General features: G+C 37.9%; 1 protein-coding gene and 1 pseudogene across 2 annotated transcripts; both read right to left on the minus strand.

Annotated features, from left to right (window-relative positions):
- Positions 1-4,967: 4,967 nt before the first annotated feature.
- LOC103705488 (silicon efflux transporter LSI2-like) lies at positions 4,968-10,787 on the minus strand. Of its 2 annotated transcripts, none has more exons than XM_026804033.2 (3): positions 9,238-10,787; positions 8,805-8,994; positions 4,968-5,692 (listed from the first exon to the last, which is right to left on the minus strand). In XM_026804033.2, exons 1-3 carry the CDS (start codon positions 10,441-10,443, stop codon positions 5,619-5,621), a joined length of 1,470 nt encoding a protein of 489 aa, XP_026659834.2. In that variant the 5' UTR covers positions 10,444-10,787; the 3' UTR covers positions 4,968-5,618. The 2 variants fall into 2 exon arrangements, with proteins under 2 accessions (XP_026659834.2, XP_008787434.2); XM_008789212.4 differs by having other exon boundaries at positions 4,968-5,673; positions 9,238-10,771.
- Positions 7,874-8,064, minus strand: LOC113462613 (annotated as a pseudogene).
- Positions 10,788-13,254: the final 2,467 nt, after the last annotated feature.

Below are 13,254 nucleotides of genomic sequence, written 5' to 3' on the forward strand. Positions count from 1 at the left end.
ATAATTATGCCTGAGCTTTTAAGGTTAGGTGGCTTCGTACTTACAAGTCCGTCCTAATTTGTGACTCATGCCTATCAATTGTTTTTAACCTTCTTCACTTCGAGTCCTCTTTCAATCTTGCAACCTTGGCTACAAGTGGGTCCATGTTTTCAATATTTTTGGGGCATCATCCATGAATTTTAATATTTGAATTGGGACTAGAAAAGAAAAAAATTAAATTTGACCTGCTTCTATTTGCGTCAGGCTGAATTCGGTTTTTAAGAAGTTTGGGAATGATTAAAGCCAGCATGCCTTAGGGGCCGGGAAGAAATTGACTGAGAAAATAATGGGTTTTCTATGGAATCTCCGACGCTCGATTGCCTTCTATTTGGCCAGGTGGAGTCGGTACTGGGTATATCCAGAAGGGCATTTTGGTCATCGTAGTGAAGGGACGGGGATTTCTTGGAGGCCTTGTGGTGTGGAACAGTGGAAGGGTAGGCGAGGGGATTTGAATCGCTTATTGGCCGGTGTATTCCGGGAAGGGAAATGGAAGCCCGGGAGCCGCCCGAACATTTGCTCGATCTTAGCGATGACGTGGGAATCCTCGAGCGGGGTAGATTGGGAAACAAGGAATACGATATGATGCGTGGATTTAATTGGGCGAAGTGAGGCGGTGGGTGACGTGGCATATGACACGGGGGGTAACTTGGGGTGCACGTATTTGGGCTGGGTGGGTCCCGTAGCGTAGGAGGCCAGGGACGGTGCTCCCGTGGCTTTGGGGGGGATCCTAAAATTTCATAGCCGTTTTGGATTTGGGGGGCTGATGTATATGAATTTTTGGATGCGCAAGAATTGCACTACGTTTTTCCACATGGGCTTTCAAACAACTAATATTTTTGAATTTGAAATTTGTTTGTCAGCTAAAAATAACTGTATGATAGGAAGATAATCAATCTAATATCTAATATAGTCTAATATATTTAATATATGTATTGATATCTAATATGCTAAAATAGAGATATTACTCGTGCAGAGCTCTTCATTTACTATGTACTCCATATGTTGCTGTAGCTCTTTATACTGGATTAAAAATAAGGCTCTTATTTAACAAGGTTCATAATAATATGGTATCATTAATAAGAAACTTATTAGTTTTTTAAACCATGTTAATGAAGAACTTTCATTAGTACTAAAAAATGGATGATATTATTAATAATCATATTTTTTTAATATATGCCAATATATGTAAAAACATTTTTATTAATACTGTATCCTATTCATATCCCGCATGGATCATTAAATTACACCAATATTTTATTAATTTCTACCGCACTATTATGATCATGATCCCACTATATTGCATTTAAATATCTCTTAGATACCATACTTTTCTATTTCTTAGTATATGCAGGTTATATCATGTTCTTGTTATTTTATCATAATATTATTTTACCATATCAATGGGTATACCGTATACATATACTATTAGAATCTTGTATAATGACAATGTATCATAATATTAAAATCAATACTTTATTTTAAAAAATAATTAAATTCTTATATTTTTATATTCTATTTTTATTATATCCATTTGATAGAGGAAAAAATGGATTGTCCACCCCACAACTAAAAGGCCGCCCAGTTTCGGCCCAGTAAATACCAACGACGGATGATGACTGAATATTTACTTCGACCCAGGGCCAGTTCGTCCTCGGAACTCCGCCGAAAGCTCCACCAACTCCAGATATTCGCCGACTCCCCCGACCAAGCTCGAGGTACCTCCAGATAATCGCTGACCCATCCCGACCAAGCTCAGGGCGCCGACCCCAGCGATACGCTTCGACTCTCGAGCTCGGGGCGCTCCACCGAGCGCATTTCGGAATCCAGGAAGCCGAGCTACTCCCGGTACCCGCCAAGCCGACCTCGGAATCCAGGAACGCATGACACGACTACTTAACAAGCTCGGCCTCGCCAACGACCACACCCATGTGCGGGCCTACGCCCACCTACGTGGTCGTACTTCACCATACTACCGTATCATGTCTTCATAGCCAGTCAGCAGCAATCAGACGGCACTTTGAGTACTCCTACCATACCCTGCCGTGACTGTCAACACCCTACCATTTTTAAGAACGGGCTGTACCGCACGTCACCAGCCAGCCTGAGCTGCGCGCCATCCAGCTCAGAGCCACACCCCCCTTATAATGAGGGTTAACAGTACTTCCACCACCTGGGCCACTCCACCGGGGCTATAAATAGCCCGATCAGTTAATTTCTAAGGGACTTTTGGCTGGACCAACTCTACTATACTCTAACTTGATCGTCGGAGGGCCCTCACCGGAAACACCGGTGAAGCTTTGTGCAGGTATACGGCCGTCGCGCAGGAGGTGGATCCCTTCTCCCCCTTTCAACCACCGGCGGCTCCCTCGGCTCCCACACATGGAGGCTATACCGCACGTCAAATCTGGCCCGAGGGTGACCATGCCGGTGGAGCCAAGGGAGTCGCCGGCGCTGGAAAGGCGAAGACGGGAGCCACCTCCTGCGCGACGGCCGCAGTCCTGCACAAAGCCTCACCGGTGTTCCCGGTAAAGGCCCTCCAACGATCAAGTTAGAGTGGAAAAATTTAGTCCAGCCAAAAAGATTCTTTAGAAATTACCTGACCGAGCTATTTATAGCCTCGGTGGAGAGGCCCAGGTGGCAAAAATATTGTCAGTCCTCATCATGAGGGGGCGTGGCTCTGAGCCGGATGGCGCGCAGCTCAGGCTGGCCGGTGACGTGCGGTATAGCCCGTTCTTGAGAACGGTAGAATGTTGACAGTTACAGCAGGGTATGACCGGAGTAGTCAATGTGTCGTCTGACTGTTGTTGGCTGGTTACGGAGATGTGACACGGTAGTGTGGTGAAGTACGACCATATAGGTGGGCGTAGGCCGCACATGGGTGTGGTCGTTGGCGAGGCCGAGCTCGTTAGATAGTCGTGTCATACATTTGACGAAGTCAGCTTAGCAGATGCTAGGAGTAGCTCGGCTTCCCGGGTTCCGAGATGTGCTCGGAGGAGCGCCCCGAGCTCGAGGGTCAGAGCGTAGCATTGGAGTCGGTGTTTTGAGCTTGGTCGAGACGGGTCGGCGATCGTTTGGAGGTACCTCGAGCTTGGTTGGGGGAGTTGGCGAATGTCTGGAGTTGGTGGAGCTTTTGATAAAGTTCCAAGGACGAGCTAACCCTGAGCCAGAGTGAAGATTCAGTCGTCCGTCGCTGGTGTTCATTGGGCTGAAATTGGGCGGCCTTTTAGTTGTGGGCTGGACGATCCATTTTTTCCTCTATCAAGTGGTATTCATAAACCATTTTATTCTAGATACTAAGCAAAACTCTTGTTTAATATGGTTCTTAATCAAATAACCATACCATATCATTAATAAGAAGCTTGCTGGCTTATCATACTTTATTAAATAAGAAACTTTTCATTAGTATTACTAAATTAATCCACAAATTAATAATATCATTAATAATCATAGTTTCATAATGTTTGCGATATTAATTAAATTTTCACTAGTATTGTACTATGCCCATATGTTAATATTTTATTAATCTCTATTATATTTTTATGATCATGATTATAGTACCTTTCTATTTTTTTATTATATACAGGTTAAGATTGTGATCTTATTATTTTATAAACAATATATTATTTTGCTATATCAATAAATATGCATCTATTATTAGAATTTTGTATAGTGATAATGCATCATAATGTTAATATCAAAAATTTATTATAAATAGAATGATAGATCAAAATTTAATGTGTAACAATATTAATAATATTATAATCGGTAAAAAAATATTTACATATATGACAGAGAATACCATATTAAAATGTCGTAATCATACCTATATTTATAATACAGATTTTGTAACATACTCGATGAGTTTAATATTCAATTAATATTAGGATGTGAATAGCAATCAACATTAATACTCAATGAGGCTCAATTCATTACTTATAAGTATGGCTCTTATTTAATATGATTCTTTATTCAAATATATATATATATATATATATATATATATATATATTAACAGCCATTACAATGTTGGAATCACGAAGGTTTTGGCAATCCTACGCATCGGGCAGGTTACATTTAAATAATAATATGAATAATAATAATAATAATAATAATAAAAAACCATATCGGAGGCCCGACAAGGCTTGGACCTGTGAAGTGTAGAAACAGGTTCAAATTTGAAAACACAGGCCATTCAGGTTCCAGGTTGAACCCATTGGCACTTGACAGTTCTACCACTCGTTTTGTGATTGAGCCCATTTCACCTATACTAAATGGGATCTCGTCACATGCTCAATGCCCCCCACGAACTGACCACTCCTTCAAACTAGTTCTTGATGATCTTGTTTTTCTGGCACAGAAAAAGTGTACGGACCACAGATTGTTAATCATAATGATTGAACAACATTCGCCATGAATGTTAGTCCACAGTGAATCTGAAGTGCCCTACAAGAACTCGTTTGAAGTTATTACTGAGGACTCGTTTGATCCGTAGAAAATATTTTTTTTCACTGAAATGTTTTTTCTAAACAGTTGGTTCCTAAAATTATCATACTTAAAAAAATAATTTTGGCATATTTGATTGATCATAAAAAAATGACACAACTTATATTTGATTGAACATCTCCTTTTCTAGAAAAGCTGTATGAAATACTTATTATATTCTTAAGAAAGAAAGAAAAAAAATTTACCCATCGATTTTGATGGCATAAAAGTACTTTTGAAAAAACATATTAATAACCGACTGATGAAAAAATAGCTTTTCCATGAAACATTTGAATTTTATTTTTATAGGAATGCTACTTTCTCCTCTCTCTCTCTTTTGAGAGTTCCAACCAAATAAGAAATTTTTTTTTATTTTTTCATTAACCACGCTCTCTCTTCTTCTTATGCGAACCAAATGAGTCCTACAAGAATTTACCTCAAAGAAATTACTAAAATGCTTACTAATCATATAGCCCAATGAAAAATAAATGAAGATATCAACAGCCACAAAGAACAACAAAATTTGGCGCAAGGCATACCAAGCTCGACATGTTAAAAGAGATGATAAAGTTGTCAAGAGGCTTCTTGCAGTGTATTGGAGCGCTGAAATTATGCAGGTCATCCCTATCCACTCCATTTTTGCTTCCACTGAGCGTGTCTTGTCTGCTTGGGAGCTCTCATATGGTGACAATCTTGTTTCATAAGATAGATGACCTAACGTATTTTATTTAGAGTCTCCTCAACTGTCAAGCAAACCTTCTATTAATCGCCTCAACAATGTTTCATGAAAGAGTGGCTATCAATTTGTCTTTTTCTCCACGGACTGAAATGCTATTGTAAAATACAAAAGGTTCATCTCGACATGGTTCTTCACCAGATCCATTCAATAATTCCTAATAAGTAGCAAGCCGATAGCTGTGACAGCAAGTGTTGAAGGCAACCCAAAACGCAGATGGCTCAAGAATGAGAGGTTGTAACCAAAAAATTGAGCCCGGTGAGCCTGCTCACAAACTATTAAGTTTGCAGCTGATCCCAGTAGTGATAGATTCCCAGCCACCGTACTCACCCATGATAATAGGAGCCATGCCTTGGTCACTTCAGCTGGAGAAATGTCTGCTGCAGAAGCTGCCACTCGAGCTCCAAGCAGCAGAACTAGAGACAAGCAGAGATACTAGGCATATAAAAGCAGTTCTCCACATTAATAACTATAATTCATAAGTAAATGCATTTATAAGTTACTTATTAAGGACCCTCATGAAGAGATAATGCTGAGTCATTGCAGACCAGTGCAGAGTAAGCAGCAAGATGATTATCCTTATCATGCATTATCATGCAGTAACTTTGATAATGAGTAAATTCAGAATCAAAACTCTACAGGTGCTGAATTCCAATTTATAACATAGGCGGGGAACAGTAGGAATGAGAGGTGTGGAGAAAACAACCAACCTTATGGTTGAACCATAACGTAATAAACTATTGCATCTAAAAATCTGGATTACTTTTGAAAAATAAGATTTATAACTTCCAACAATTAGGTATTTAAGTTACCTTACTTTTCATAAGTTTTAATAAATGAGCAGGACTTCGTCTCACTCCTTCTATCAAAAAAAAAGTGGGCATATAAGTTATCTGTATAAGAAAAGGATTGCCAAGATAATTCCTCTCAAATTGTTAATTGAATTAATAAACAAACAAAATCTGTATTCGAAGTTAACAAATATCTACCTTCAAATTGTTAAATGGATCCTCGAAAACTTCATTTTATCAGTAAGCCGCATCATCATCTCTACAGTCCAAATATCCATGTCATAAAATGTCAATCCTCGGTTCCCTTATAGCTTCATTAGTTTCTAAGGTTTCATAAAGTCAAAAAGATGAAATACTTTTGAAGATATATTCAAACTTCTAACTCCAAACAGTTAACATTATACCTTCCATCATGTGAACTTTGCAATATAAATTAATTTCCTGTTATTTATATCTCATTCTCACTAGGCCTCTGAAGAAACCCCACACTGATGTAGGTAACATGAAGTGAAAGACTCAGTGTCAAGCAGGATCTGAAAGTTATCACCAAGAAATGATAAACTGACAGGTGCAACAGCATTGTAAAGGGCATTTAAAGCTACCAGATCTATCAAGCGATGTAAGTTAAGACTTACACTACAGAACAAGGAGCCAACTTCTCAAACAAACATAAAAAGAAGAAAACTTCTGGTAAAAATTTGGCCTTTATGATCCTCCTGAATGGTGATAATTGAAAGCAGTAAAAAAAAAGGAGCTTGACGTTGATGTTTTACAAGGTTTTTAAGTGCTGCATGGCAGACTGGCCTGGTACTGGTACAGCACATGTCATATGCCATGCCATGTGCTGGTCTGACACAGCAAAGGAACATGCCATACAACATGGACTGGCACAGGCTTGCATGCCAATCTTTTATAATCAATTCGCTGTCAATTGCAGAAGAATATTTTAAGTTTAGACACCCTCTTGATATTGAAGAAGCTCGTCAAACAAGCCTCAATTTCTCTCTCTCAAAGTAAGCATTTTATATATGTATTAGCTTTGTTACATACAAGCCTTGAACATATCAAATTCCTTTAGGAATGGAGCACAATTGCATATGATAGAAAGCCTGATATACTGTGCCCTGGAGTTGGCATGAACTTTTGATGCTGCTGTGGCAAGTCAATTTTTAAAAAGGAGTTATTACAGAAGCAATTTAGTAATGCGATGAGAAGTTTAAGAGAAGTAGAATCATGTCCTAAATAATGTAATCTTCACCAGCACAATTGATGTTGCATCCTATGGATGGGCTGACGGTTCAGGGGTTTAGAATCTCTACCAACAATACTTGGTGTCACTCAGTCTAGATGAGAGCAACAGGTAGCGTTCCAGTTCTTTAAATTTTGACTTCATGTGCTCAATCAATTCATAAACCTCCAGAGGAATGATTGAAGGTAATGGTCCCAAGAAACTGGATTCTCATTTAAGAAATCATTGTTGCAGTCTAATGACAATCCGAGCATCCAAGAGCAACACCAAATGAAAAAGAAAAAGAAAAAGAAAAAGCAATCTCATCAGTGAAATAAGGATGTTGAGGTCCATTGCTGCTTTATCAGAGGGAAAATATTTACACACACAATCAAAAGTGCTTTTTTCTGGAAGTCACGATTAGAGTGTTGAATCTTTACAAAGAGAACATGGGAAAAAACAGATTCAGATATTCCTAACAAGCGTGGAATATTTGGCTAAAATTCCACCTTAGGAAGGAGTTCATAAGAGTATGTAAAGCAGTACATTTTCAACTTCCTCTTTTATTTTTTTGATGTAGAAAAGCAAGTGAGGGTTGGTCTGTCAGACAACCTTGTGACAAGCCCGTCCCATAAATAAATAGCTGAGTTCCAGAGATTTCAGCTGTTAATCCCACTCTGATCCCGAGGTCTGACATCGTCCACCAGACTCTATTGTCTGTCTCCTCAGAACTCGAGGATATGGCAGTACAAGTTTATATAGAACAGTTCCTGTTCAAGTCAGGCAGTTTTTCTTTGATTTTTCTTGTTCAACAGACCCCTTGGAGCTGTCTTAGGAGATCTATTGAGCAATTTAATAAGGGATTTTTTGAACATTTTTCAGTTTTTTTTTTCAAAACTTTGGCCAAATAATAGTTTTCATTTTTTTTTTTCAAAAACTTTGATCTCTAACAGTTTACACCATGAAAGTTATTTTCTCTAACTTCACTAGAAGAATAGTATATGTAAAGTCTTCTTATTTCTGACATGTGTAAAGATATTTGATATACTCCCTTGACAGTTTCATATTAGTTACAATAGGAAAAGGTTACAAGTGCAAAAAGGCAGATGCTATTTTGTACTATAGACCATGCATTATCATCATAAGCAGATTATATGCAATCCTAAATCACTATGACACAAAGGTGTCCTATATCTTATGCCTGAGTTCCCCGTTATACCAATTTGATAATTATAGAGAACACAAGCTAAGTTCAGCTGTTGATAGAACATCTATATGCAGACCCTCCAAAAGTTAAATATGCAGAGCAAGTATGGAAGCCATTTTCTCTACATGAGACACATGCAACACTGAGTAAGTCAGAAGATTTAAATACATTTTAATCCTCACATGCAGTAGTACAGTTATTAAGGTACTAATAGAGCATTTAGAGAACCTATTGGAACTGATCATAAGGTTTCAAGTTTAGCCTTCTTACCATCCTGTATATTCCACGAGCGAATGGGACAAAACTAAAGTATTAACTTACCAGTAGGTACATTGGACGCAACATTTGAGAGAACAAGGATAACAAGGGCAAGAACCGCAATCCCTCCAGCACTATCAATCCGTGCGTATGGTTCCATCCGATCCCATAGAGCACTTGGTATGCCAGTTTTATTAAAGCCATCGACGGTAATGAACATCCCACAAAAGAATATCAATAAAGAATAAGAAACCTGGTTTGCATTTGCAACAGAAACATCAGCTCAGTCTAGAATGTTTCATGAAGAATTATTATAGATTTTCCTGAAGAAAATGCAATTTCAATTATATGAAAATAAAACTTGTCAGGATAAACAAAATTTCCAAATTCCAGGGGGGTGAAAAAAGAACGATTGCATTATCACATAAGAATGTAGCAGAAGAATCAAAACTTTTCATTTTGCATAATACTAACTAAAACTCAAGATATGAATTACCTTCTCTAGCGAAGGACGGGCATCCTTAAAATCCAGTACAATGAGAGCGAGAGCAGCAGTAATCGCACTCCACGACATGTTTAGCCCCATTAGAAGAGCAATGAGCATTCCAACAGTCACAACATAGACACAGGTCTTCCACAACAATCTCTTCCACCTCCCCATGGGAATTTCCTTTTCCTCCAAAGAGTGGTGAGGAAACCCTTCCTTCATGCCATTGATCCAGCTGGCATTTCTCGCATATCTCCTCACAGATGCACCTTCCTCTCTCCTTTGAGAAATTCCACCAACCCCTGCTAGCTCCTTCGATGCATTCGAAACCTTTGCAGGCTCAGTGCCATCGCTTGTGGCTGACCGTATGTCATTCTCACTGTAACTTATTCTGTTCCTTAATGTCTCGACATGCACAATCTCTCCATTTAACGCTGGGCTCTGAGGAATGGATTCAATTGCAGAACTCCAATCCTGAGAGTTCATAGAAGTGAGGTGTGACATGGTCGCAGGCGAAAAACGGTGAGAAGTGACATCCTCTTCCGCGATCACATCCTTTGCTGCTTGAGCCACTTCCACATCCTTCTCAATGGACAGCAACTTCCAGTAATAGCATAAGAGGATGGCAGCATTCACAATTACTCCCACAAGCATTGCAGGAAGGAGCCCAAACGAGAATTCCCCGAAAGAAATCTTACTCTGAACAGCGATAACCAGGTTCTGCGGGTTACCGATCGGAGTCGTGGAAGAACCGATATTCGCACTAGAAGCCAGGGCCAAAAGGAACGGCTGTGGCGGCAAATTGTTCTGCCTTGCAATTTTCAGGATAAATTCAGTGAGAACAACACAGCAAGTATCATTGGTAAATAGAGCACTGGAGACGGCAGAAACAAGACAGATGCGGCAGAGCAAATCCTTGCCGCCTCTACTTTTCCATGAGAGCAATTTACCCAAATACTTGAACATATCGGCCCTTTCGAGATAGACACTAACAACCATGGTGCCAAAGAGGAGGCCAAGGATGGGGAGGTCGATCGCCGCATAGGCTTCTTCGGGAGTAATCACGCGGAAGACGACCATAAGCATGGCGCCAAGAAGAGATCCTGCGGTCCTTCCGATAGGGAGGAAGGGCACCGCAGGGAAAACAGCTAGGACCCAGAAGATCCCAAACGCAATGGAGCCTAGTACCACCTTTACTGTGGGTGCCATGGCCATCCTTTGTAACTTGGAGTTCGCCCTAGATCTTAGAGGAAAAGGGGAAGGTCTGCTTCTCTCCTTTCCAACTCTACAATCATTATCCCGAACACACCGAACTCAAAAACCAACAAGATCAGAAAATTTTTAAATCGTTTAGAATTTGGTGACTGTCAATCCTATCGATAAAGAAAGAACAAGAAAGATAGATACAGAATCTATACAAATTCATAAAACGAAACAAAACAAAACATATGCAAATCCGGACCAAGACCAGGAACTCATGAGCCAAAAGCGAAAAAAATTGGATGGCTTTTTTGCCAAGAAAGGAGTGGGGCCAATGGGTGGGGGACCAAGGACGGACCTGAGTGTGGGCCGTGGGTGTGTTACGTGTATAATGCGGTGCCAGAAATTGAAGATTGAAACGACCGGAAAGTCAGCTGCCAATGGTCACATGGCCAGTTTGCGGCCTTCGCTCTCATTCTGTCATGGCCTGAAAGCAGTACGCGCGGGGCCTGGTCCGCCATTTAGGGAACGTAATCGGTTACCGGTTACCGAGGTTAAGCGGACGGCACTGACACGTGTACTGAGGTGTCGCACGGGGGGGCTCCCTCATCCGGTTGGGCCGCTCTTGGGGACGGTAGCCGGATACTTCCAAGAACCACCGACCGTTTCGAAAGTTCTACCGCCGAGATGTAGGTGGTAGGTCGGTAGGTGCTAATCAGTTACATCATCGACAGGAGCAACAAAGAAATATACTTTGGTAGAAGAATTTTGAATCGAGATCTAGTTTCTTCATATGTAGAGAGAGGCAAAGAAGTTTATATCTAATTGGGATGTTTCTATCTTTATATGCTTTCAAAATCATAAGTGAAATTTTTAATTTTTTTGCCAAATACCGGAGAATTGCGATCCGCAAATGTACGTGCATGCAAAAGAATGAGAGTCATAATCAAGGCCCACCGCGTGTTGATCTACATAGGAACCAAAAAAAAGTTTAAAGAGATATTTTTTTTATGTATATGTAGGGTTTATTTGGTTGGAGATAATCTGAAAAATAAATATCAGGTTATTAGGTTTGGTTAAAAAAGTATAAGAGAGAAAATTAAATAAATGATTAGTTCTACGCCTATTTTATTAAATGAGAATGTAAAATAAATATTACTAGAAAAATAGTATTTTGTTCTTATACTAGATTACTAAATGAACGTAATCTAAAATTATCATTGCTTAATAGACATACCCCTACTTATATTATTAATATTATATTAATTATATTGATACAATCAATATAATAATTATATTATATTAGTATATTATAATTAATAAATTATGTTAGCATTTATCAAATAAAAATTAATATGAATATATATTTATTTTATATTAATTATCATTAATATAAATATATTTTTATTAAATTTTCTCTATGTTATTTATGTCAAAATATATTTATTTATAATATATAATTATATATTCATATTAATTATTATAGTTCATATATATTTTTATCAAATATTTATTATTATAATGAATATATAAGTTATAATTTATTAATGAGTATATTAATTACATTATTATAATAATAATATTAATTACATATATTATTTACTATAATCAAGATATTAAAATTTTAATAAAATTATTTATAAATAAATAATATTATTAACAAATTAATATATTTACTAATAAACATTAACTATTAATAAACAATTAATAATATTTATGAAATATAAATAAATATAATATGGGATTTATCAATAATTAATACATTTATTTATTGGTATATATTTTTAAAATTATAATTAATATATTTATTAGTGCAGCAAAAAATATACTAAAATTTATTTGTATACCAAAAATAGATAAACTAGACAGCTAGGGGGAGAAGACAGCTTGGGGGGGAGAGGGTATTACATGTCGCTGCGGCCCTCTTTTCTATTCTATCGAGAGTTCGGATTGCTCCATATATTCTTATATATGGATAATGATTTAAAAATATTTATTAACTTATGTAAATATATTACAATATTTGAAATAGTCCATATTAATGGTCTTGGGGGATATCTGGTCCTCAACTGGACCATTTAACTAGGAATTGGACGTTACCCCCCCCCCCGCTTCGCTCTCCCCCTCAGGGGGATTAGTATGTTCTCAAGTTGCTCCAATCAGAGTTGTGTCGGAGAATCTTCCCTAAAGGAAGGGATGCTTTGCAAGGTGGTGCCTTTGCCTTATCCATATATATCTTCAACAACTTTCTGGATCTTCAACCGCTTTTTCAAGCTCTTGCTTCGACTTGGTAAATTGTCTTCATATAAGTGGGCCACAAATAGACTGAACAAAAAAAATCATTGCCTAAATTATTTATTTAAAAGTATTGTTAGAAATTTAATAATATTTCTATATAATATTATCTTCAACCAAATATAGTATTTTTTTTCGGTGCTATTTTTTTAGAGTAATTTTTTACCAACCAAATATAATATATTTTATTTTTTTTGCAATTATCTTTTCAGATAAATAATTTTTAGGAATTATTAAATTATTCTGTAATCTTGATATATCTCAATCAAATGAACTTTCCTTCCTTAGCATTTGCAGATCCCATAACAATCAATTCGCAATTAAATTTTCTCAACAACCAAGGAAACTTAGGTAACACAGAGACTTAAATACAATTTAATGCAAGAGAGTTTGAACTGAAAGGTTGAATACAACCCTTGACATCCTCTCGGGTAATACCTCTCCCTTACTGTCTATTTTGAGGCCAAGCAATGCGTCGGGTTCCATTGGGACGAATGTTGTGCCCGTCTCCTGTAGGCGGATAAACCTACA

Source organism: Phoenix dactylifera, chromosome 17, assembly GCF_009389715.1.
Source record: "Phoenix dactylifera cultivar Barhee BC4 chromosome 17, palm_55x_up_171113_PBpolish2nd_filt_p, whole genome shotgun sequence".
Lineage (NCBI taxonomy): Eukaryota > Viridiplantae > Streptophyta > Magnoliopsida > Arecales > Arecaceae > Phoenix > Phoenix dactylifera.